General features: G+C 36.9%; 1 protein-coding gene across 1 annotated transcript in view; it reads left to right on the top strand.

Annotated features, from left to right (window-relative positions):
- The window catches only part of LOC108365596 (uncharacterized), a 34,760-nt gene that overhangs the window by 1,666 nt on the left and 5,892 nt on the right, over positions 1 to 27,202 (top strand). Inside the window, exons 2-11 of the mRNA XM_017619662.1 lie at positions 281 to 363; positions 454 to 600; positions 660 to 752; positions 825 to 1,036; positions 1,090 to 1,255; positions 1,426 to 1,588; positions 1,712 to 1,769; positions 1,829 to 1,912; positions 3,126 to 3,258; positions 23,270 to 23,369. Of these exons, the coding sequence (XP_017475151.1) occupies positions 281 to 363; positions 454 to 600; positions 660 to 752; positions 825 to 1,036; positions 1,090 to 1,255; positions 1,426 to 1,588; positions 1,712 to 1,769; positions 1,829 to 1,912; positions 3,126 to 3,258; positions 23,270 to 23,369 (1,239 nt within the window). The remainder of the gene's footprint in view (positions 1 to 280; positions 364 to 453; positions 601 to 659; positions 753 to 824; positions 1,037 to 1,089; positions 1,256 to 1,425; positions 1,589 to 1,711; positions 1,770 to 1,828; positions 1,913 to 3,125; positions 3,259 to 23,269; positions 23,370 to 27,202) is intronic.

A 27,202-nucleotide genomic window follows, 5' to 3' on the forward strand; every position in this document is an offset into this window, starting at 1 on the left:
CTTCCAGTTCCCAAATCAACTCGAGAAGACATGTCAAACACTAAAACACTTTATTTTGTTTATTTAATATTATGAAACGCATTTTTTTTAAGGACAATACATATCGCTCATTTGCTGAAAGAGTGTAATAATCAAAAAATAGAAATAAACTTAATTTAAGTATGCAGAAACGACTGAAACCACCTGTTCTATGCGGTGTAAAAATTTCATAGCTGTAAAAATAAAATATGTAGTATTATTTATTTCTCTTATTTAAATTTTATTACACATTTAATTACAGAACAACCTGATGAACGTACGTGATCGACTCTTTCATGCAATTTTCTTTAAGGTTGCCCTTATGTATGCACAAATATTTCCAAAGTAAGTTAAAACATCTTCATTTGAGCCATTTTCGATTTACAAGCATACATAAATACATAAGTAAGAGCATTTTTTTACTTTATTTTCGAGGCCTCTTCAGCGCGCCTTAGAGTACTTCATTTTACTTAAAGCACTTTTATTCTTCTTCGCTTTGGTTTATATTCACCTGGCGTTCATTAAAAACCCGGCAACCTGTCTGCAAAACGTAAAAGATTGGCCTCGAGATGGAGTTTTAAGGTGAATATTAAAATTTAATATCAGGATACAAGTAATATTTCCTTTCAAATTCTTCTTAGAGTTGAAGTAATTCCAAATCTAGAGAAACATCGTGATTTAATGTCTAAAACCAAAGCCAATGAACAGTTAGTTCGTTACCTTCAAAACTACTAGTAAGACTAGCTATACAATTCTTTACCATGATACTAAGGCTAACTAAATTTGATTTTTTCTTCTAATATTAGTCATTATGGTATTGGGCCTCAGACTAAAGTAAACCATTATCGTTTAAAGGAATATGAACGCAAACTAACTCGAGCTGGTTATCAATTGCGACCTACATTTACTTACGCAAATGAGACATTAATTTACTACTTTAAAACAGAGGCGATATCTGAAAAAGCTGGGGCGTCAAACGATATCGAAGAGAAAGTGGAAAAGCAGGAAACCGACGACGGTAAATGATTTAACTCTTGATTTCCGCAAAATATAAAATGAATAACTTTTTAGATGAGCAGTATATTGTGGAGTATTCATTAGAATATGGGCACTTGCGTTTATCATCATCAACGCGTAAACGTTTGAAAATACCCGTACGCGTAGTACAATTGGATCCAATGACTGATAAATGTTTTGGCGATAAATTTAGCAAATTTTTACTTAAACAGCTTTTGGGGTAAGAAAAGTTCTGGATACATATATATAATAATAATTTACTGGCGCCTACATAATATGTTAGTTTTTGGCCTAGTTTCTCCTCCCATTGGTGGTGGCGTGCGCCTTGATGTTGTCACAGAAATGTATATCTGTAGAATTTTTGTCCTAAACAATGCTATATTTTTACAGATATGATGACCTGCTAATGGCATCGGTGCGAGTAATAGCCGAAAAAGAGGATAATAAAGGGTATTTGCGAAATGTCATAACCGGCGAACATTATCGCTTTGTCTCAATGTGGTGGGCTGCGTGGAGTTCATACCTAACCGCATTTTTTGTAATGGTGCTTTTTGTAAGTATTTTCTGCACCTTTAATTTGAGTAAATGCTCATAAATGATAGTCTATATATTTAAGAAATTTTAATCCCGAAGCTAAGTATAGTAATATATGTATGTAATGCATCTTTCTTTGCAGACCTTCTCTATTTCGATGCTTTTACGATTTTCACATCACCAAATTTTCGTTTTTATTGGTAAGTATATTACATTCGAAGTAATTTTTCCACACATGTTAATTGTTTATTTTTTGCAGTTGATCTCTTGCAAATGCTGGAATTCAATGTTACTGCACGTTTTCCAATAGCCCCGCTACTTACAGTAATTCTAGCCTTAGTTGGTAAGTAAATGAAACTCAGGTGTTTAAGAGCTATATTCATATCTTAATATATCCGTAGTCCCAAATTCAAAGCCACGTAATAAAAAACACAAAGCAGGGCTTGTGCTGATATGCAATTTTTCGGTTTCCGGTCATGCACGTTCACGCATGCTTTGTTTTCATCAGATAAAGTTTTGTTTAGTGCGGATTTCGCAGTAGAAAGTTAACTCGCATTTTAGTTTCGATAAAGATTATATTGCATGGCCTGTTGGGCTCTTTACGCGTGAAAGTTTTCTGAAAACATATCTAAAGGTCTGAAAAATATCGAAACTATAAAACACGAAGATTTTCGAAAAGTCCCGGGAAATCCTGAAGAATTTAAAAATTTTTTAAATAACACTTATTTACAGTCTGGTAAAAATAATACACTTTATGCTGCAATTAAATATAATTTCGTCACGTAAATTTAATGGAAATGTTAATAATTCAGTCATTTAACTGATTATCGCCTAAAAACATTGATGAGATTACATTTTACACCCTTTAGGAAAATGGATCATTTGCGCCTCAAAAATTTCCGTAACAATGTCGGATTTGAATTGGTTATTTTGATAAAACAAAAAATACAAATTGGACTGTAGGACTGACGGAGGGTTGTGAAGAGTAGATCACTCAATAAATGCGCTATTGCTAGGTTTTTTTTATATACAGGCAGGTTGTGCAATTCACTTCCGAGTGCCTCCGAATGCCTTTCAATATGAATTCGAAGTGAGACTTTGGTTAAAATTTACTCGGAAAAGAATTGCAGAACCTGCCTGATTATCCATAGTATTCCATAGGAATTCTGCTTGGAAATTGAAAATCGGCCTAGAAACGAAAGAGTTATTCTATTTGGGCTTTCATTAGAAAATCCCATTGGTATGAATATATCCGTTCAGAATTGAAGCACTTTAATTTGGAATTTTCAAGACTCATTTTTAGGACATCTGATGCCCGTTAGAAAATCGATATGGGGCGCTGTGATTTTTTTTTAATGAAATATTGCGACCTTTAGGTGTATTTTTCAACAAGTTGGAACTTACGAATGAAACTGAATTGAGGTGAAACTTTTCGGTAGAAATCATAAACTGTATCATAATTTTATTCCGTGAGGCTTTTTAACTTAGCTACATACTTACTAAATACATAGTGCATGTATGTAATTGATTATATCATCTTTACTTTATATTTTAAGGTATGGAATCAATTATGTCTGAGTTTTTCAACGACACAACAACTGCGTTCTATATAATTTTGATTGTTTGGATGGCGGATCAGTACGATGCGATTTGTTGTCATACGAGTATAACGAAAAGACATTGGTTAAGGTATGTAAATTTCCACACTTTATATGTATATCCATCCATATACAAATGTAGTGAACTAAATTGCAAACGAACGAATCGGCTCGTTTTTAGGATAAGTAGTAATTAAATTAAGCTGCCGGCGTATCTGAATGCGTAGTGGCTCGTGGTATTATTCGGCAGGTACCGGGTTCGATTTTCCAAATTTATAGACCATTAAAATAATAGTAAAAGTTTATTTCAAAAAGTTGTTCCACGGCACACAGTGTGGAAATTGAACTTTTTTCGTGACAAATTCTAATATCTCGAGAACGAGAACAGCTAGCGAAAAAATTCTATACGTTTTAAGTAGGGATGGCAAAAATTAAAAAATAATCGGTTATAAATCAATCATAATATAAATCATAAATCAATTCATAAATCATTCAGAGGTTGTTTGATAAACCTCTGGACTTCGTCCGTCAGTTCGTAAAGATTCCTCCTGACGTGCCGTGGCGAGGGCTCTTCCGCGAGCTGCTGACCGCTGGGATGGCCACGTCTGTGGCTCCCAGCAAGGAACTGCTTGCAGAGCATTATGTTATGCTCCTTTACTGGGAGTATCTGGGCCTCGTCATGTAGGTGGTGTTGGGGCGTCATCAGGAGGCATCCTGTCGCTGTTCGTAATGCCGTGTTTTGGCAGGTCTGTAGCTTCATCCACTGCGTCCTGATAGTCCCCGGTGACCATACGGGCGCTGCATGGTTTAGAACCGGCCGGCCAAGTGCCAACGTTTCTTTATCTTTGCCCCAAGTGCTGCGGGCCAGCGACTTGACGACGTTGTTGCGGCTCTGTACTTTGTTGACAATTGCGGTTGTATGCGCCGAGAAGGAGAGCAGACTGTCGAAGGTAACTCCGAGGATTTTCGGGTTCAGTCTGACCTCCTTCGTCCAGGTGGTGAAAAGGGTTGCCGAGGATTTCGCAGGGGATAGGGCAAGGCTCCTTGCAGTGAAGAAGCGAGAAAGTTCGGCGAGATACCCGTTTACTTTCGAGCAGAAGTCATCAATTCCATTCCCAGACGCCATGATCGAACAATCGTCAGCATAGGAGTCTATATTAACACCCTCTGGTGGCTGAGGAAGCTTTGAGATGTAATAATTAAACAGTAGCGGGGACAGGACACCACCCTGTGGTACCCCATATTTAATTTTACGTGGCTTGCTAGTTTTGTCTCTGAAAATTACTAACGGTAATTCGCCGACCACCGTTTGAGTCCCTGTGGGAGTGAGGAGGCCTCTATGTCTTCTAGTAGCGTTGAGTGACTGACAGTGTCGAACGCCTTGGACAGGTCCAACGCTACTAGAATAGTTCTCTCACAGGGGCGGTTTCGGTTTAGGCCATGAGTTATCTGAGTGTTTATGGCGTTAAGTGCTGTTGTTGTGCTATGCACTTTACGGAACCCTTGCTGATGCTTCGCTGGGGTCAGGTGGTTCGTAAAATACGGGAGCAGCAGGGCCTCGAGTGTCTTAGCTACCGGGGAGAGGAGGGTTATCGGGCGACAAGACTCCTTTGTTGGCTGGTTTCCCCAGTTTGAGCAGTGGGACCACTCTCCTCATTTTCCAGATGTCTGGAATGACGTGAGTGGCCATAGACAGGTTGAGGACCTCCGTTAGGTACGCTACTCCCGCAGGACCCAAATTTTTCAGCATCTACATGCATATTCCGTCGGGTCCAATGGCTTTGGAGGCTTTCGCCTTCCCGATGGCTACCGTTACCTCACCGCTGGTGAAAACAAGAGGCGCACTAGGTTTTGGCATTTTGTGCAGCTTTCTGGTCACTCGACGCTTGGCTTTGTCCACCGGAGGATGCAGTATGAACTGCCGGCTAAAGTAGCTCGCGCATCGCTCCGGGTCCGACGAAGCATGGTCGCCGAAAGAAATTTCGACTCTGTCGTTGTGCTTCGTCGGATTGGACAGTGACCTCACGGTTAACCAAAGCTTACTCACACCAGAGGTGAAGTTACAGGTCTTCAGATGCTCTTCCCACTTCTTCCGCTTATGTACGTTCACTAGTTGCCGAATCTCCGCGTTGAGACCCCTGATACGGGGATCTCCGGGATTGGCCTGACGAAGGCTGTCACGCTCATCGGCTAGAACAGCCGCTTCGGCAGGGAAATTTGAACGTGGGTCCGTAATGCATCCTGCCGGTACGAAGCGAGCTGCAGCAGCAGTGACAACCCTGCGGAACTTACGTTCACCTACATGAACGTCGGTTGGTATGGGTAGTGCAGTGAAGGCGTCCTCAGTAACATCCGCGAAGCCTTTCCAGTCAGCTTTGGAGAAGTTGACATAGGTCCGGTGATCCGCGGACGCAAAGTCGGCAGGTTTATCAAACGAGATGACTGTGGACAGATGATCTGATGCTAAGGTCAGCATAGGTCGCCATGATATGCTGTTTATCAGACGAGCGCTGACAATTTTTAGGTCTGGCGAGCTGCATCAGCTGCCCATAATCCTGGTGGGTGCGTCGTCGTTCATAGTGCAGAATGTCGAATCGTCTATCTGCTCAGACAAGTGTGTTCAACAGTGTTCCAATTTCGTCCATGCAATTTCGTCTCTTAGACCGCAGCTATTAATATTCCATGCCGACCCATGAATACTGTTATCTCCTCGATCAGTTGGCCTTTCCGACCGAGCAGCACAGCACGGACCCTCATAGCCCCTCGTCCAATCTCGTGTGGTGCGAAGTCTTGAACATGCCCTAAAGCAGTGGTCGGGCATTCTAACACATTCAAATGCTTCTATAAGTGAGACTGTGTTCGATAAATGCACACATGTGCTCAGAGAGCGCTCAGTGAGCTATGGCCTGCCGACCACTGCCCTAAAGCGATACCAGCCAAGGAAAGTGTTGCACTTGATTGATGTAATGTTACGGAATATCCTGGACTGACACACCGAGCAGATTGTCGGAGGAACCAGTAGCTGTTGGCGCCGGCGTGTGGGTGGGGGTGCGGGTGTGTCTATGGTGTGGTCTGTTGTGGCTATGGTGTTGTCTATTGTATTGTGTTGTGATGCGATTGTGTTTGTGTTGAGTTGCTCAGGCGGACTCTGGTGTGCCGTGGAGGCAGCTCGGTTTGAGCAGCAAGGGGCCACGAATGCGGTGGTCCGCTTTCTGTGAGTCGTGAGGCCTGAGCAAACTCGGAGGTAACTCCACCCATTACAGGAGTTGCCCATGACGGAGGTGCAGTTATGGTGTAGTCGTCTCTGGCACACGCAGCAGGTGTAGGTTTGACTCTATGCCAGCCCTGAGCAGAAGTAAGCGAAGCAGGTGTAGCCCTATCGACGTATAACTTTTAAGAGATTTCACCGACCTAAACGGCGTATGCAGTTTTGTGGTCCATTTAATTCTAGAATAATGAAGTGCACGTTTCAAGTTGGTAAAAAATTCCGTTGATTTTTGGGTATTTTTTTTTGGTTGAAGGTGTTTCACTTTTTTTTTTCCATACAAAGTATGTTCGAAAATTTTCTTTTACATAGAGGACACTGCCAGCAAAAAAATTGCCAAAAATCAACGGAATTTTTTGGTATGTAGCTTGAAATCATTTTTTCTAGACTAAAATTTCAATTTCAAAAATTTTCACACTAAAATTTGGAAAAAATACAGTAACCCAAATATACACTGGCACGCGACATTTTAGCAAGTTTTGGCTATTTTTCTTTAGTTTATTTAATGTTTTTTTTATTTTTTATGAAAATATAGCTGATTACTTAACAAACACCATATAAATCCAAGTTTCGGACTTTGTGCAAAAATTATGAAATTTTAGAACAAATTATGATATGCAGTTTTGTAGTCTATTAAATTCTAGTTTAATGAGGTGCAAATTTGAGTTAGCGAGTACTTATTGCTGATTTTTGGCAGTTTTTTTACTGACGGTGTTACCAATTTTTTGCTATACAAAGTATGTTAGACAAGTTATTTAGAAAAAAATTTGCTTGAAGTTTTGTTGCTCATTGAAATGAGTGTAATAAAGTGCGACGTGCTACTCATTTGCTTCGCTATTAACAAATTTTCGAATTTTGTATGAAAAAAATGCGTAGCACCAAACAAAAATAAAAAAAACGTTGCCAAAAATTAACGATTAGTCCCAGCTACTTCAAGCTTGTACTTCATTATACTAAAATTTAAAGAATTTTTTGTAAAAACTGTTGTGGGATAAAAATCTCGAGAAACGTATCCTACAAATGTGTGCCGCTACTACAGTGGTGTTGTTTCAAGGCTAATTCATCTAGGATCGTTTAAAATGGTTTTAAGATCTTTTAGTATTTGTGGAAAAAATTCGCAAAATTATTTTTGTCCCGTATTCGGCTCCCATAAATATGGTTACCGTACCTATACAGCGTTTAAATCTAGTAGTCAAAGTTCAAAAGGAGAAAAAAAATAAAAATAAAAGTAATTTTGCTGCCCTTATTCCCATAAGGCGATTTCTTAAAGGCTGCAGTGAACAATTGCTCACTTGGAAGGCTCAAACATTTGCGAGCCAGATCTGTAAATTTGTCGTATTTTAGTTTAGTTTTCCACAAATCGAGATGATTTTCACGGAGATGAGCTCGTTTTTCTTTAAGATATGCCTTCAATTGAGCCTTAATTTCACATTTTTTAATGTTTCCAGATTCTATATACGAGCCTTCCGCTTTCACTGGAGGAATCTAAAATTATTTGTAGGTTGCTTTTAAGACTTTTAGCAATACTTGTTGAAGGCCCATCAATGTTGCTTGGTATACTACTTAACCGTTTAGCGCCTGAAGCTGTTCATACATACACTTCACACCTTAATTCATACAGTCTTGAAGCAAAAATATTTCAAAGTGTATGAAATAAAGGTGCGAAGGGTGGTAAATATACAGCCCGCGAAAAAAGATAGCACATCAACATTTTTACCAGTTTTTACTACTTTTTTTAAGTTCAGCTCCTTATAAACAAAAACCATATAAGTCCAAATTTCAAACTTTGTAGATAAACAAATTGAAAAAATTGCAGAAACTTTTAATTCTAATTCCAAGTATTTTAATTAGAACTTCTAAATAAATTTTGGTTATGCAGTTTTATGGCCTATTCAATTCTAGTATAATAAAGAGCAGGTTTGAAGTTGCTAAAAAAAAATCGCGTTGATTTCGGATAATTTTTTTCCGACGGTGTTATGCACTTATTCCCGTATAAAAAATTACTTTGTATGGCCATAAAACTGCATACCAAAAATTATTCTAGAATTTAAAAATTAAAATGCTTTGAACTGGGATGAAGTTTGTGGAATTTTTATAATTTTTGTACAAAGTCTGAAGCTTGGATTTCTGTTGGGTTTTGTTAGATAAAGAGCTATACTTTTGCTTAAAAATAATGATCATTAAACAAACAAAAGATAAATAGTCAAAACGGATCAAAATGTTTAGGTGCTATCGTTTTGTCGCGGGCTGTATGTACATATGTATGTACATGTGTATTTTATGTCATAGTTTTAACCCTTTTCCATGCAATCGACAGCTTTACGACATTCATTCCTTTTGGCACTGCATACCTAAGTTATGTAATCAGTGCGCTTTTCGTTTTCCTATGAAAATTGTTCCGCATTCCTTGGAAACAGAATTTAAATTTTTTTAGCGACAAGTAGTGAAACGAGAAATACTTATAAATAGTTCGCAAGGTTCGGCCAATTACTTGCTGCAAAAACATATTAAATGTTTAATTTTTGTTTAAAATTATGGCACGCATTTTTCATTCATCCGAAAATGCAATGATGGATTTTTCATTCAATAAAGACTTTGTTAATTTTACATTACAAGCTTTCATTTAACTTCCCGATGAGATAGAGACTTGGAACTTCAAACTTAGCTCATAACCCGATGACATTACAATACGAAATATTTGTAATAAGTTTGTTTTAAAAATATATTTTTACTATTAACTTAATTTGTTTTAGTTCGTTCAGGCCAGTATACTCGGCCTCGGTTCGGTAGTTCTGTTTGCCTGATGAAACAAAATATGACATGCTTTAAAACATTTACGTACGTACAGTAGGGCGGGTCGAAAACAATATGTTTGATACGAAAATTGTATAAGTCTTAAAAGGTGATATTTTAATTCCTTCTAGAAAATAAATTCTGGTTTTCTGCGACAATATCTCCAGTCAGCGGAATGAGTTGGAAAAATTGAAAATAAGAGTGGGAATATCAATCTTTCAAAGTTTTACAACGAATTTTTTAGATCAAATCCGAAACTTATTTCTTTTTATAAAATCATAAAAAAATAAATTGGGACATTTAATTATTATTTTATGATTTATATTTTTTTCTCTTAATAATAATGATAATTATTATTGAGTTTTATTTTTTTCGCTCAACGGAAATAATTATTTGATTTTTATTTTTTCGATCAGAAATAATGATTATTTTATGATTTTATATTTTTTCGCTCAGAGATAATAATCATTAAATAATAAAAATCATTCTCAATCATTGTAGAACGTATGAACAGAAATACGCGAGTGTAGTTAAAATTGTTTAACAACGATTACAACTAGTTTATTTTTTTGGTTAAAATTAAAAAAAAAAAATGATTATTCTCCATCAACTAAGTTCAGTTTTCCGCCATTTCAACCTGTTGAAACAACGAACAATTTGAAATAGGATTTTTTTTCGTTTTCGTGCCTAGTTGCACGCGCCTCCGTATCTTTATCTCTCCAATCTCCAAAAAAAACGCATTTTTTTTAATACTTAATCTGAGCTTCTGTTATTACAATTTACTATGTGTACATACATATATAAGTATATATACTTCATGTGTACATACACATGTACATATGTACAATAAAATCTGTAAAAACTGAACGTCGCCAAACTGGACTTTTCTTAACCTGGCAACAGCTAAATTTATTATTTGTAAATAATCTCACATTTAAATCTCTTTGACTCACTTAATCAGATTGCCGTTAACCTAGTTTTTCGTTAATTTACCCTTTTCTTTTCTAAACAGTAATATTGTATTTTTTCACTTTATATATTTTTTGACATTTGAGGGGCGGAAAAAATTAGGTCCGCAAACATTATCCAGAAAATAAATGCTGCCTTTAGAAAGTACAATTTAATCGATTGCTAATTCGGGGAATCATTTACTTTAGTTGGTTCCTAATTTCTATTCCACAAAATATTATTATTTTTTTTTTTGCTTCACAAAGACGCACTTAATGAACTAGCCCAAACATATTTACATATATTTTTTATGAAACATTATTAAAAAGTGACATAAATATGTACATTAGGGTGATTTTTTTTTGCGGCGACTATTTTGTGTTTTGACTCCCACCCTTTTATTAATATTAAATGCTCGACCAAGGCGTGCAAAGATTTCCCGTTCAAAATCCACGTAAACTTTGATTGTTTTTCTTCACAATTCTATAGGTCAGAGGCATTTTATGGTATAACCATGGTAAATGATGGGGTTTTCTTCAGAATTGAATATTCTACAAAAGATCAGTTGAAATTCCTAGTCTTACCGCGTGAATACCAATCGCACCATGGCCTGTCAGAACTCCCATCACTAGCCCTTCAGATGTTATGTGTTTTTCGGAACCCTTAAGGGGTAGCGATGGGTCACTCGTGTCTTGCGCTGCAAGAAGTATTTTAAAGTGCCCTATGTTAGCATTTTCTGCAGTAGAAAATCGTCATCCCTTCATTTTTTATGTCACAAAAGAAGCATCCCTTTCCTTTGTCTATTTTATTAGGTACTCTAACGGCAAGTATGCAATTTCATTATCGCGATTACGATGTATGCGTGTTAGTCTAGCGTTCGCCGAGCTAACCCGAGGCCCAACCATCCAAGAGCGTACCGCAGGAGGGCAGAAGCGTCCCTGGTTGCTGCTTATTTGGGCATAACATTTTAGGGGTGTCTTTCCAACGCCAGGTCATCAAGCACACAGTTTTCCGCGATGTGACCCTGCATCTAAACTAGCCCCTGCATCTAAACTAACCCCGCTTCCTTGATGTCAGCTATTTCCACCTGAAAGACACTGCAGAAGACCGGAAGTCCGTGAAAAAGTTTACCGCTCCCTTCTTCGAGTAACCCCGCCCTACCCAGCCTTATCCTGAGGGAGTATAGGGAGAGAAGGACCTTCAGAGACGCTGTAATCTATCTATTCAGAGCCCTTCAGAACTCCAGAGTGTTACCACCCGGTTTCCCTGAGCCTAATAGCAGTTCGTGCTGCGACAATTCTGTCTACAATATCCGCAGGCGCCTTGTTCAGCATGACTATTAGCGCCAGTGTAGGTGTGGTTCCTAATACTCCACTAATTCCGATTAGTGTGTTTCGCTGTAAATGCTCTAGTTGTTTTACAAGTATAGGCTTCTCTAGTGAGTTCCACCAGACAGGCTCTGTGAAACAAGATAGGCTTAAATGTGGTCTCATAGAGCTAATGAATTACTTTGGGCGAGAGACCTCACCTTTTACCGATAGCTCCTCTACAGCAATACAAGGCAACCGATACCTTTCTTACCCTTTCCTCAATGTTAGGCTTCCCTTTCCTCAATGACACCTTCCTATCCAGGACCAAGCCTAAGTACTTTACCCTCTCTGAGAGCCGCAGACGAACACCCCCACTCCAGGGAAGTGAAGACCATTGACCATTGAAATAGTAGCTTATGTTAGAAGGCTGGCTTTAGTAAAATGCACCATTCCATTTATTCTTTAAACGACAAGGAATTTCTTGATGAGACTATATAAGAATATTAACTAGCTAGTAGCGGAACTATTTCGTTCACGTTTATTTGCCAAGAGTTCCTCAACTAAAGCCGACCTTCCGACAGAAGCTACTAGATATTCCATACGAACACAGATATGTACTACATAAAAATATATTCCGACGAATGGGTTATCCATCCTCCTTTTTTCAAGTCGGTAAAAAAAAACAAAACATGCTAAAATGTCTGCGGACGTATCATTCCAAAATGTATTAAAATATTGAAAGTGCGGCCATCACTTGTACTTCGAACTTATTTTGTAAGTAAAGTGGACGTCCAATATAACGAATCTTATGTTGTTTGCTAGTTCGTAATATCGAAAAATTCGTTAAATCCAGCCATTTTTTTACCAATTAATTCCCACTTTTTCAGTTAAATAACTAAATGCATTCAGTTAAAAAAATATATTCTTATATTGTCTTTAATTCAACGACAAGAAAATTCAAACATTTTTTGTATTTATTTTTTACCGAAAAAAGTCTTCAATTCGCGTCTGCTTTTTAAGTTTCCAAGCTTTTTGCCTCTGCCATTTTTCCTTCTTCTTCTTCTTATTTGGCGCTGTAACCGCCGCCTACGCGATTATGGCCGAATTCAACAAAGCACGCCAGTCGTTTCTCTTCTGGGTCAACTGACGCCAATTGAAAATGCCAAGTGTAGCCAAGTCCTTCTCCACCTGGTCTTTCCATCGAAGGGGGGGCCTCCCTCTTCCTTTGCTACCACCAGCGGGTTCCGAGTTGAATACTCTCAGAGCTGGAGCGTCGGAGTCCATTCGAACCAAATGGCCAAGCCAGCGGAGCCGCTGTATTTTAATTCGCTGCACTATGTTTATGTCGTTGTAAAGCTCATAAAGCTCATCGTTCCATCATCTGCGGTACTTGCCATCGCCAACGCGTAAAGGCCCGTAAATCTTCCGCAAAATCTTTTTTTTCGATTACTTCAAGAGCCGCCTCATCGGATGTCTGCGATTGTTTGCAGATCCCTTAATACCAAAAGTAACTTGATGTTAAAACAAACTACGTACATACTTACCAGTTAAACTACCGTTGACTTAACGAAACCTTTGATTTTGCAAAGAACGCGAAGTTTCAGCTGCAAACACCATTCATGTTCGTTATATCGCAAGAAAAATCAATAGGGGTATTCACGATCCGGTGCATACTGAAAGTTCGTTATACTGGACGTCTTCTGTACTTTGGCACTGGTACTGGTACTTGTACTTGGTTGTTATAGATCTGTTTAAATAAAGATACATATACACATAATTTATGTGATATATATAGGTTAAGAAGGTCGAGTTCTCGAAAGAGTAAAATTAATCCCTTGAAAAACCCAACTTCCATAGAGAGAGCAGCAAGCGCGAAAAATTTAATCTTGCCATTAGAGGCCCAATAAAATATATTTTACTCATTAGAGCATAATAGCCAAAGATACGTTCATATGAATGCAAAAATAAAAATAAAATTACATGTGTATGTGTGTGTGTATGTGCATTCATACTTTTAAAAAGGAATTGTAAGTTGCTGGGGTTTGCGTGATGGTAAATCATAAGCTGGTGTTGCCATGCCGAGATGTTGCCAAGCATTCGTCGGGGTATATGGAGCACTTTGCAACTTACGGCCAGCGCAGCAACAAGGGCGCCGGGCGGGCGGGCTGTACGTGCAGTATGTAGTTGTGGAGCAATGCAAAACTTACAAGCCAGAGCCACTGCAAGCTGAGCACAATATATACATACATACATACATATGTACCCAGAAGCAATTTTGTCAAGGCTTTCCCTTGGTAAGGTATTACAGAACAGCAAATCACATCCAAACATCACTACGATGGTCCTTCTAGAGAAGCGAGTAGGCAACGAGACTCAATATAATTTTTCATTTTTGTTATTGGTTTTTCTTAATTACGAAAAGGCATCTGTGAAGTGTTACGCATTAGTTACGCATACACGATAAGCCCTTCTATGAGTTGTTCTCCCGAAAGCGGAAAGGCAAGGCCTTGCAATTGGGTCCGTTTCATAAAAAAAAAAAAAAATAATTAAGGAATTTTAATTCTGTAATTGCTCTCTACTCCTTCTTATTTCTTCTGGGTATGTATGCACATACATACATATGTATGTGTGCGATGAGACGCTACTTCCTGCTGATGGCCGCCAACGATGATGGCAACGGTGTGGGGAGGGGCCGTTTGCGGCGGCATAGTGATGAATGGAGTGTTTGTGTCGAATTCTTGTGCACTTGTAATAATTCCAGTTCGTTTAGAGTCACCTGAAATGCAAAAAGACGTAACCAACATCATCGTTGATATGCAAAACGTCATAACTAATAAAAAATTCAAAATTCAACTTTTGATTTATATGATGGATTTCATCGAATTACAACTCCCCACATCATTTTATGAAACAAATTAAAATATTAGTCACGACTTTTTCCATTCATTTACTATGTTGTTACGTCTTTTGGCATTTCAATTGCCGATATGTACATACATACATATGTATGTGTGTATATACATTAGACTGTATCTTAAAAAAAAGTTCATAATTTTCCAAGCAATTTTGAGAATTCACTATAACGGTATTTCAGGAGTGTAAGCATAAACCGAATTAACTCGGTAATTGGGCATTATCTCGGGAATTAATTGCAGCTAATCCTCAAATTTAATGCAGATAAGGAAATTTTCGATGGCAGCACTGACCAAAGTGGCCAGTTTTAACAAATACAGCAAGCGAGTATGGCATCCGCATTAGCCGATTAGAAGATTCCACTAACAAGTGGCAGAGACGGACCAACTGCGCCGTTAATCCAGATTAACGTTGCCGTCTTTTATGCTATCACATAATTACTAGTACATAGTTAGCTGCTGTTTAATGAAAGTAGTCTTGATATTTTTCTTGCCGAAGGGCTAAAATTTACATGGAGATTACATTTCTGATACATGATATTGCGCACAGGGTGTCTTTATAAGGCAAATGAACATAACTTGAAAAATTTGTTAGCTACACTCAGAAAAAAAATGAACTAAATATATTTCTCTCAATATTTTGATTTGATTGATTTTGTAACTATAACGTGTTGAGAAAGACATATTTAGTTGATGTTACCATGTTGCGAATATTTGCATTCGCATTCGTTTTGCGAATGAATCGTATTCGTTTACACATTCGACATTCGACATTCGCATCAAATGATACGAATGTTTTGCGAATGCGAATGTGTACATGGGCAGAGAGTTCACTCTAATGCTGTTGAAATGTCTCTAAGTCTGTGCAACCGGCGTGCGCACCATAACCGGCTTTTAGCTTCAGGCGCTAAATGATTAAGTAGTATACCAAGCAACATTAATGGGCCTTCAACAAGTATTGCTAAAAGTCTTATAAGCAACCTAGAAATAATTTTAGATTCCTCCAGCGCAAGCGAAGGCTCGTATGTAGAATCTGGAAACATTAAAAAATGTGAAATTAAGGCTCAAATGAAGGCCTATCTTAAAGAAAAACGAGCTCATCTCCGTGAAAATCATCTCGATTTGTGGAAAACTAAAATAAAATACCACAAATTTACAGATCTGGCCCGCAAATATTTGAGCGCTCCACCTGCCAGCGTTCCAAGTGAGCAATTGTTCAGACGATCCTCTAAGAAATCGCCTCATGGGAGAAAAGGCAGCAAAATTACTTTTTTGAAATATAATATGCCCCTTTTGAACTTTGACTACTACATTAAAACACTGTATAGGTTAAGCACTCGTTCAATGTTCTAATAATTTAAAAAATGTTTAAGTAATAAAAACGATGCCTAAGTTGATTATAGCTTTTTTAATGTTACTCCTAACGTTCGCATTCGCGAATGTTAAAAAATATGACATTCGTAACATCCCTAGTATGTACATATGTATGTATATTCACTACTGCCCTTGTTTACGGGCGGCGCGCTTATGAGCGAGCGTATCTGCTTTTGCTACATAGTGTGTCGCTCGTTCAAAAGCTGCAAAGCCTTTAGCCGACAGCAACAGATTGTTGTTGGTGGCGTTGGTGATGGCGTTGGTGGCGTATGCCTCCGTTGGGGCCGTGCGGGTAAAGTTGGTGGCTATAAATTCGCCGTAAGCGTGAAGTAGACGCTGCTGAGGTAATGCATGCTATTCTCGCCGTACGCTTCCACTTGATTTCGTAACTTCAACCAACTTGCCAACATTATGTTGGTATGGATGGCACTTTGTACATACATATGTATGTATGTATGTACGTATGTATGTATGTACGTATGTATGTTCATATCTCGTTGGTCCCTGCTTTTATGGCTTTTGTTGCCATTGATATTTGTTATTGTTGCTGCTGTTATAATAACTGTTTCCTTTGGTGTTCTTGTTGATTGAGATCACGTTACGTAAAGCGAAATTGCGTTAAGTTGTGTCGTGTGAAATGCCAAGTGCGCTTAGAAATGGCCGTAGCGCTGAGGTTGGCAATGTGAATGTGAAGAAGTAAGTGGAAGTGTTATGTTTTCTAAATGTCGATTCGTGGTTGAGTCCTTTTATTTTATTTTATTTGTTTGTTTTTGTTGTACTTGTTTTTCTTGTAATGTTAGCTGTCGTAACTTTCCCTGTTGCTGTTTGCTTTTATTCGAAGGTGCAGCTGATGAGTGTACATAACTGGAAAATCGCTTCATTATCATCGTCAATGTATAGTAGATATGCCTCAATTGTTGTTTGTTTCCCATTATTCAGAATGCTTTTCTATTTCATATTTTTTGCATACATACATTTTTTTATAGATACAAGCTTGAACACGTATACATACATGTACATACATACATACATATAAATGTGCGTAGCGCTATACTTTTTTATTTTTCACCGTAACTATAACCTGCAAAAATTGCGACTACACCACGGACGCATGTGAAAAAAGTACTCGCTGAGGGTCATCGGGTTTTAATAAGCTGGTGTAGAGACACGGGTTTGCCCACTGCTGCATTACAGAGGAGTATTTTGTAAGTACTTCAATATGGCACAACTCCACCATTTGGTCCAACGTTTTTTGCAGGGTAATTGCAACCTCTAAACTGGCAAGTGTTCAGCATTTCTATATGCATTGATGTATACATGCTTCAACTTGTCAAATGGGAAACTTGCATGCAGACGCTATTCGTTAAGTGTAATTACGCGCGTAAGTGTTTTGACATTCGTTTAAGTTTTACCCCATTTTTTTTTTCAAAGTCACTTAGGCTACTCTGGCTCTCCAGGTCTCCCTCTAAAATGGTGCCAAATCTTGTTTTTTTTTTTTTATTTAAAAACGCAAAAATATCACCTACAAATCTGAGATGCTCTATCTTTTGGTGGTTTCGATCGGAAGTGGATTAAACTAAACGGAAGTTTTTTTTTTAATTAGACATACTTTTTTACTTTTGTTTGATTATTTTCCCCCCTCTAAAGTGTCTTTTTCAACCTCTAAATGAACTTCGAACATCAACTCGTCGTGGACTTCGGGAGTGAAAATGTTTTTATTGGAAAACGAAAAAATATGAATTACCAAGTCAAGGGTGTTCTAACTCTTGGTCGTATTACCGACTTCGACCAGAAGTGGGTTAAACAGATTGGAAATGTTTAAACCGGAAGTCCATTCGAGGCAGACAGTCAGTTAGTTTCCGACAAAAGTTATGCATTTGAATTTTGAAAATCTGGCAACCCCAGAAACCCACTAGGAACGAGTTTCAACCCTTGACAATGTTTAAAACGTTCAGTATCAACGTTTTAATTTTAGCATTTTTTTTTTAATTTGATCGCCATATTTGATCCGCCATTTTGAATTCAAAAAAATTGACTTCAGATTCGTAATTGGCGACCCCAAAATCTCCTCGAGTGCCGGGTTTCGAACAACTCCAATCAATCCAAAAAAAAATGGGACGCCATTTTTGGTCCGCCATTTTGAATTTTGAAAAACTAACTTCAGATTCCTAATTAGCAACCCCTAAAAAACCCTCTGGTAACAAATTCCAATCCAAGATAACGCGTAAATTGTTCAGTATCAACGTTTTAATTTTACTAGTCTCTTTTCGAGAGCATACTAGGCCCATTCTAGCTGCCCAAGACCGGTATGTAATTAAGGGAATGTTCCCCAATAATACCAGAATAATTATATGTAAAAAACACATTTTTAGCTGCATTTTAACATGTCACGAAAATAAAAAAGTTGAGGACATCAGCGTTTTTATAAAAAACCGACCAGCGCGAGCACTTTTCTCTTTTTTTTTTATCACAAGTAACAATAACTTGAGGTTTATGAATTTCCAGAAAAAAAAAAATTTTGAACCGAATGTACCTTCAAATTATAAAAGGGCTGAAAAAAATTAAATAGGATCTACCTACTTTTCCATCACTGGCCTCAACTAAGATTTGGTAACTACGACTACAACATGTGTGGGGAGAAAGCTTGTCGTTTTATGAAGCTAACTTTAAGTTGAATGGAATTTGTAGAAATATTCTTCAAAGCAATATTAATTAGTATTTACCAAATCCTTGAACTAAACGATTTGGTTTAATATAGATAAATATCACAAGCTTTAATATATTTATATTCAACAATTTTATTGAGCTTGAAGCCGCTTTTTATGAAAAATGGTGTGGAACAAAAACAACCATAATTTATATTTAGTTATAATTACCAACCACTGGTAATAGTTCCAAAACCTTGGCAAATATGGTACAAATTTGGCAACTAAATATATTTAGTTGTCGAAACTAATCTTTTTATTTTTTTTAGTGTACGCTCCTTAAAGCATTTTTCCTACAGTGAAGTTGGTATCTGAAAACATGGTTTTTAGGCGCGTCAACAGCTTCATCTGTCTGATAAAAACCGCTGGGCGTGCAATTAATCCCTGGTGCTCGGGAACAAAAAGAAAACTTGTCATCTTTCCTGGTTTTTCCTCCGTGAAGAAACCAGCAACCATTTGTGTCGTACCGCTTCTTGTGCCAATTTTTTGTTGTTGTTTTTTCCCCCATTTCGAAAGAAGGCTAATTCTTCCTGAATTTTTAAGCCTTTCAAATCTAGTTTTTAAGGACATATTTTTGGTTGCACTAATTTCCACCATTTTATATGCAAAAACCACAAAATACAAATTATTTCTAAATTTTTTAAAATATTACTTATTTATAGAGTATCGTATGTGTGAAAGTTTTAAGTTGTTTTTTCAAACGATCACCGACATATGACCCTACCAAGGACTACCAAGGATACTTTTAATCAATGCAGTGGGGGGTTAAGTGTTTTACAGTTGAAAGTGGGAGCCATTTCTATGAATCTGCATATCGTCGTACCCCTATTGTCTGCTCAAGGTTTCTCCGTTCCAATTCAAATCAACATTGAACGGTTGACGTCTTTTCGCTACATTAACAAAGTGAGTGAATTGGAAAAGAAACGACATGGAAAGCCAGATTGTGTGAAATACCGCAGAGAACGTGCTCGTAATGACGCTGAGTGCTTGTCCAACGCTCCTTTCGTCCTAAGGCGAGCGTACCTAACAGAAAGAGGAACCCAACAAAATACATACATACATACATACATACATACATACATACATACATATGTCTGTATGCAGTTAGGCTTGGTTGCCAGCCACTAAATAATTGTGCAATTTTCAGTGGTGCAGATGAAACAGCGCAGCGCGTCAGTAACAAGAATGTTGCCGTGCTGAGGGTAAACAAAAACAAGCTGTATTGTGTTGTAAAACATAGCCATGCTATGAAAACACGCTCCTGCTTGAAAGGTGGGGGGGCGCACTCTACTGCCGTGGGTGGCGGCAGGGATACTGAAACTGATACTGAGGAGACTGTGCCCACCAGCAACTGTACTTTAATTCAATAACATAATTCACTCGACCACCACTCAGACCAGTCGGTGGTGTTGGTTCAGCCAGCCTCCCCATGTCATCGCCACCCACGTCCGAAGCCGGTAATGAACGGATATCGATAGCTTTAGTCTAAGAATACACACACATGCCACATAATATAGCAACAAGTAGTAGAAACTACTTACCAGGTTGGCGATTGAATTAAAGTAGAATTCGCCATTAGCCGAGCAATATTTTCGAAGAGTTAGCCAAGTGTTTGCTCTGCAAAGGTGGAGCTTTGTTATTGTGCCCTAGATGTTGCGCAAAACTTATATGAAAACTATTGGACAGGACACTCGAGTGCATGCGAGTATATTTAAGTGTATAAATAAATAAAGTATAATGAATCACTTTTTATAACATTCCATAGGGTGGGAGATAATTATTATATTTCAATTCTGTGGTGGTGTCCAGAATAAAAAAGCTAACTCCATTTCACAATTTGGAAAAATGTCGCTTGCATTTACAATGAAATATTTTAAAAATATTGGGGATTCTAAAAGCAGTTTTGAAGTTCACGATAGGTGGTACTCGTTTATTATTAAGAGCTGGCATTATTTCTTCGTCTCAGTAAATGCGCTTTCATAAAAAAAAAAAATAGTATTTACAGCCGAACGATTCGTCTGCGGAGGAATGCTGCAAAAATTAGTCCGGCGGCATCATTCTAGCCGGTTTACCGAGACGATTTAAACGTAATAGATGAAAAGCAAGGCGAAGACGACGAATCCTTCGTGTTACATAAAAAGGCTGTTAGCTAACAAAACTAAAAAATGTCAAAAATGTAGTTATTACTTATATACCTGACAGCACAGAAAATTCCTTGTTCTGTTTTTCCTGTGGATTACCAAATGGCATCGAATATTTGAGGGGGGCGGGCGAGGGGGTTAGCTCTTTTGTTATCCCTACCATTTGGGTGTGTTTGTTTGTTTGTTTTTTTTGCCTTTATTGTTGGGTGTTGTTTTTGTGGCTTCTACGACCTGTTGAATGACCCATTTCATTTGGTTGAATGTTATTGGAAAAAATAATCATTGTTTTGCCTATGGCACATAGTACAGTACATATGTACATATATCTAAACATATGTACATAGCCTGTGGAGCCATTATGAAATCATTTCAGTAAAGTGTATTGCGTACAAGCACTTAAATATGTATGTACACAAGCATATATATACACATACTGGGGAGAAAGTGGTAAGCAAACAGTCAGTCAGCCAACGTGTCACTCTTATTGATATTTGCGCGAGTGCGTCAAAGATGATCCGCCATAATTCGTTTAAATTTTAGTGGTTGTGCGCCTGGCAGCAGGGATAGAGGGAACGTTGTGCAATGATGGTTGCTATCGGATATCCAACCTATATACCCTTGAGATGCAATTTAGTGAAAAAGGAATTGGAATCGTATGCAAATAAATATGCTTATACATCCATATGTTTGTATGTATGAATGTATAGTATAATTAGAATTTCTACGATTGCGTATACTTTACCCATTCTCCCCTCTTTATATAGACGCTATTTTTATATATACATATATGTATAGCAGAAAAAAAATTGTAACCACATACATACATATGTACTTATACATTTGTAATTATTCACTTGGCCGACATCAACGCAAACACATATGTATGTATACGTATACGTATTATACAACAAAAGTAAGGCTAATATTTCAATTAAGCTCCATAGTCGTTTTTTTTACTTTCTCACGACAACAGATTCCAAACAGAAATACCAATAAAGGCTAATAGCTAGAAAATTAAGGACTTCGCCGAATAAATTGTTTGTCATACGTTTTTTGCATGTTGTACAATTTCAATATTCAAATAAAATTTTTTCTTTTCCAACTGGCGACCTTTCCTTATCGTAATACCTCCACGGTCCATCGGTCCATGGGGAAATAAAAAGCCTAAATTTGTATTAATTGTTATTATTGTTATTATTGTTTAATAATGTAGAGATGTAATTCAAAAATTACGTTTTTAGAGATTTCATCATACAATTAATACGCTTATTAGGGAGAATATGTTCAACCTAGAAGAGATGACCAATAAACTTCATAAATATGGCGAAGATATGTGTCTTTCATCAGCCTTTTGATACACCATCTGTATGAATTGATCAAACTTTGATTGTGTTTTCCCACAAAATTTAAATATTTATGTAATTTTGTTTATCACTATATTATATGGCCCTTAAAATGAATTTCAAACCGCCGGAGAGAAAAAGTTTCCTTTTAGCGTTTATGGTTCCAATATAAAATTTGGTGGCGATCGGATAAGACTTAGAGGCGAGGCCGCGCACACCCGGGCAGGTATGAAAGTACGTGAAATATAGGAAAAATAGGTTGTTTTATTTCCAATCCCATAAAGCGAAACTTTTCCAATTAGTTAACTATAATGTCTGCTTTCCATTTAAATTTCCTATCTAGAAGCCCAAAATCAGCTGAAAAGCGAGAAAGTTGCAGAAATAATATTAAGTAAACAAATTTATATGATTTGGATATATTTAATTAAACCGTGCGACAAAAACCGCAAAATTTCAAAATAAAAGAAACAATCAATATACTCACGAAGCTATGAACCGCGTTTTTACTTTTCTTCTCTCTGATGTCAGGAGTTTTTCAAAGGACTTTCATATGATATAAATCATCCAAAAAATTATTTATTAAAAATCAGTGCAATGTGGTATATATTATTAGGGTGCTTTTTTTTTGCGACTATTTTTTGTTTTTTTCGGTCCCATCGTGAAATTTTGTTGGAAATACCCAAAAAAAAATTCCCTGAAAGTTTGAGCCCTTAATATTAATTTTAAGTACTCGGCCAAGGCGTGTGAAGATTTTCCATTTAAAATACACGGGAACTTAGATTTTTTTTTAATTTCTATAGCTCAGCGGCATTTAATGGTATCACCTTGTCCAAAATGGGGATTTTCTCAGCATTAAATGCTCCACAAAAGTGCCCACTGCGGCGAAGTCGTAACTCACACCGGCGAGGTAGTACGGGCCACTAAACCTGATTTTTTCATGAAATTTACGTTTTTTCGCATTTATCTCGTAAATGACAAGAGCTATAGAAAAAATGTAAATGAGAAACTTGTAGGAAATTTTATTTCCTACAAAAAAGCTCATTAGCGCTTAATCGCTAACTTCAATACTGCTTGAGATATTTCAATTTTAAGTTTATGAAGTTTTAAATTTTTATCAAAAATCACGTAAAATTATAAAAAATATTGTTCTTTTATTATTTAGCACTACTTTTTTAACTAATTACCTTTTTTTTTAAGATGAAAGGGTAAAAAATATAAACTAATAACGTAGTTTCACGATTTTCGGCCTTATTGTAATCGTCGTTACCATTTCCTACATTTACATATCTATTTTTTGATTTTTCTTTTCAGATTCTTTTATTTGTACCATTTTGCATTCTACGCTTATCATTACCGCTTCAGTGGACAAAACCGAAGTTTGGCATTAGTATCCTCTTGGTTATTCATACAGGTAAGTACCGTTACACTTATATATTTATGTATGTATGTATATCTGTGAATCGCAATGAGCTGATATACATATATTTGTTGTTAATGATTGATTATATTTGAGCCCGAGATCGGTTTATGAAAAATTTGATCTGCGATTTTTAAATTTTCTCGCAGCCATGAAAAAGTCGCATACGAGTGTTTTGTACATATATATGTATATTAGAGTGCATCACTCCCCATACAAAAAAAAAAAATTGGTACTGTTTTTCCACTGGAATCATACAATCTATTACACTTAGGTCTCTTTTTATGCGGTTTATTTTTATGCGGATTTGAATTTAAGCGGGTTTTCAAACCATTTTTCGCTGTAGCGACATTTTTACCAGTTTTGACTACCTTTGTTTTGCTTTTTTAAAGGTTCATTATTTTTATATAAAAGTATAGCTCTTTATCTAACAATCTATAAATATATAAATCTAAATTTCAGACTTTGTACGAAAATCATAAAAATTCCGCAAACTTTTCATCCCTGTTCCAAGCATTTTAATTCTAATCTCTAGAATAATTTTCGGTATGCAGTTTTATAGCTTGAGTTTATAAAAAATCGCGTTGATTTTTGATAATTTTTTTGCTGCCGGTGTTATTCACTCTTTTCCATATAAAAAATTACTTTAGCACCATCAGCCTTTTTGCTCTCCTGAAAAGTTATTAAAAACCACATAACTGTTTTTGTTGGCGCAGCGACGAAATGTTGATGTGATATCGCGGGGTGTAGTTCGTTTAAAGCAGTTTTCTTTCGATTCAATATTTTCGATCCAATTTGAAAAGCTGCCACTGAATACATATGCATATACATATATGTTTTCCCTTTGTCATTTATCAAAATTTGTACTATGCGGAAAATTTAAGTATCTCGCGAAATGAGCGAAAAAATAAAGTGTCCTCCGAAAATTTGCACAAACATGTAACGCGTAGCATATGAGGGCTGAAAATATGAGTGAGAGTGTACGAAAACTATCAAACACACTTGTTACACGGGTAAGAATATTCCAGTGCTGAGAATTTATGAGAACTCCACGTTAAGAACGAATACCCACTCTCATTACTTGTTAGACGGGGAGAATGAGAGTGAATTCTTATTCTCAAGGTATTTACTCTCATCGTTTACGAGCACCTTTAAGGAATTTTCAGACCTAGGAGTAATGTTTGATTCATTAACCACATTAGCTATACCATTCCTAAAGCCTACTCTAACCTTGCTTTTTTGCGGCGCTACGGTAGAGATTTCAAAGAAATTCTGTATAACTCTCTGGTTCATTCAAAGCTGGAATACGCCTCTTTAGTCGGGAAACCAATTTACTCAACTCATTGCTCTAGACTTGAAAGAGTGCAACGAAGCTTTATTCGCTTCGCTCTCGAACCACTCCATTTTAATGATCCCGGTAGCAGTTGCTTCGTTTTTTAATGTTTTAAAATTCTTATGGCCATTTTCATAATGAAACACTTTTAAGTTCTTTTTGCAAAAGTTTCCTTTTGGTTAAAGTGTCATTTGAATGTACTTTAAACAAGAAGTGTTTTCATAAATGCAATGGCAATTGAATTATAACAAAATGTTCATTTAAATGGAAATAACAAAGTTGGTTATGCTGATCTAAGTAAAATTGCATTAGCTGATTGTGATAAATATGTAATTATACTACGAAAATTACATACTTTTGTTTTCTTACAACACGGACCGTTATACGTCATTCAAATTTGCATTTCGGTTATTTAACTAAAGAGCCTTTATGGGCACCGTTATCTTTAAAGTGGCTTTATGACCGCGATCAGCGAAAAAAGCATCTTTTAAATTTTTAAATATTCTTTAATGTTATTATGAAATCGGCCCTTAAACTAACAAAATCTTGTTTTTTTTTTTAGCCAGGTTAAAAAATGTGAGCGAAAAAAGTCCGCTAAGTAATAAAATATTTTTGTTTGTGGTTTGTTACCCGTCAGGAAGTGTACGGCAAGAAAATTTAAAGAAATTTGCAAAATTGGAGAAAAATAGCGAAAATTATAGGGGAAAATATTCCAATTTCTATATTTCGTCTCTTTAAGTGTCAGCTTTTTTATGATATTTGCAAAAAGGTGTTTGCATCAAATTTCGCATTGTACAGTTATGTATCTAGTATTCCCGTAAACTTTATGCTAAAATTAATTTGGCATCAGCATTTGGCTAGAACAGTGTGCCACCGTAACTGTGTCGGTCACGTGCATTCCTCTAGCTATGTACTATCTATATAACATACATACATACATAAGTACATACATACATACATACATGTATACACGCGTATGTAAGTACTCTTGTATCCAAATTGGTTAGTTGGTTGGTTGATGTCATTGTGGATGACGGTGCAGGTGCGCTGGCGCTCGCTCACGTGGCTGGCTATCGATTTTATTCGGAGCCTGCACGTTGTTAAAGACCAATTGCAATAAAGTTGGCTATTGCAAATAAAAAATGTCTACTCTGTTGAAGCGCAAAGGCGTTGCAAGACTCGCAAACAAAATCCAAAATTCAAAAATTCAAAAATTATGTAGTCATTAATGACCATACTCGTGGCATCAAATGCACTAACTAACTACTACAATCAAATTTAAACGGCCTTCCTTCATTTTGTATCATGCTTCGAGGTGAAATCCTCTTTGGCCCTGTAGTGCATCGAGAAACCGAATGCCCTTGCTGAGAACAATAGATACCATCCATCTAAGATGGGTACCACCAGGGCATACGGGAGTCGAAGGAAATGAAGAAGCTGATCAGCTAGCCAGACTGTCGTCTGCTGTGTGTGTGACACCGATAGGACCAGCAGCCCCTCCTTGCAGTGGGTCCCAGTACACGATAGAGAAGGCGCCCAGAAAGGAAAATAGTAATCCCGGAATGACTTATCGGCTATTTCGGATGAAATAAACGAAAAATAAAAATGCATTTGAGTCAGCCTATTAAATCTGTCGTCGACTGCAAATTATATCAATCGGCAAAATGAGATCAAATTGTAAACTGACTGGACTACAATCTACTTGCAACTGAAAGGATCCATGATTTTGACCCATATGTACATTAGGGTGGTCCAAAATGCATGTGAAAAAGTAAAGTCGGAATTTTGATGCTCTCACCCCCTAGGATTGTTCTATACCAAAAAGAATAATTAAAAGTTAAAAAAAAAATTGTCAAGAAAGCTACCAACTCATAACTCACGGTGTCCTTGAACCAGATTCAGCTGAATCGGTCTGGAACGATGGAATTTCCGATTAGACTATTTTAGAGGGGTGCTCCATTGTTAGAATACGTGAAGTTTAAAATCATGGCAATTGCCGATTTCAAAAACGGTAACTTTTTCGATTTTCAGGTAGGTTCTCGATAATGTTCTCGACAACAATCAGATGTTCAGCACAAAACTGTAAATAAACAAACTAATGCGACAACAATTTCAAGGAACAAGCAACAGTGCTGCCACTTGTTTGGTACATTTAAAGAAAGTTGCTCTGAAACCCAACGAAAGCTAAATGGCATTTAAATAACAATCCAGAATAAAACTTAAGAGCCATTTAAGTTTTCTGTAATTGAAATTGGCCCTAGCTCACACGTTCTCATTTTCAATCCCACACAAAAACAATTTTGGTAAACTTTTGTTTTAATTAAAAGTACATAGATATCATTTTGAGTAGTAACATAAAATATTTTCTTTTGGAAAAAAGTTTATTTATGTATGTATTTTCGCTTTATGTAAAAAAAGCTTAAAAAAGTCGTTGTGGCTAAAAATGGGAGCTAAAATTTTTTACTTACATATATATTAAACTGCATCACTCCCC

This window comes from Rhagoletis zephyria, unplaced genomic scaffold (genome assembly GCF_001687245.7).
Source record: "Rhagoletis zephyria isolate East Lansing unplaced genomic scaffold, Rhagoletis_zephyria_1.1 Rzeph_scaffold_01924, whole genome shotgun sequence".
Taxonomy (NCBI): Eukaryota; Metazoa; Arthropoda; class Insecta; order Diptera; family Tephritidae; genus Rhagoletis; species Rhagoletis zephyria.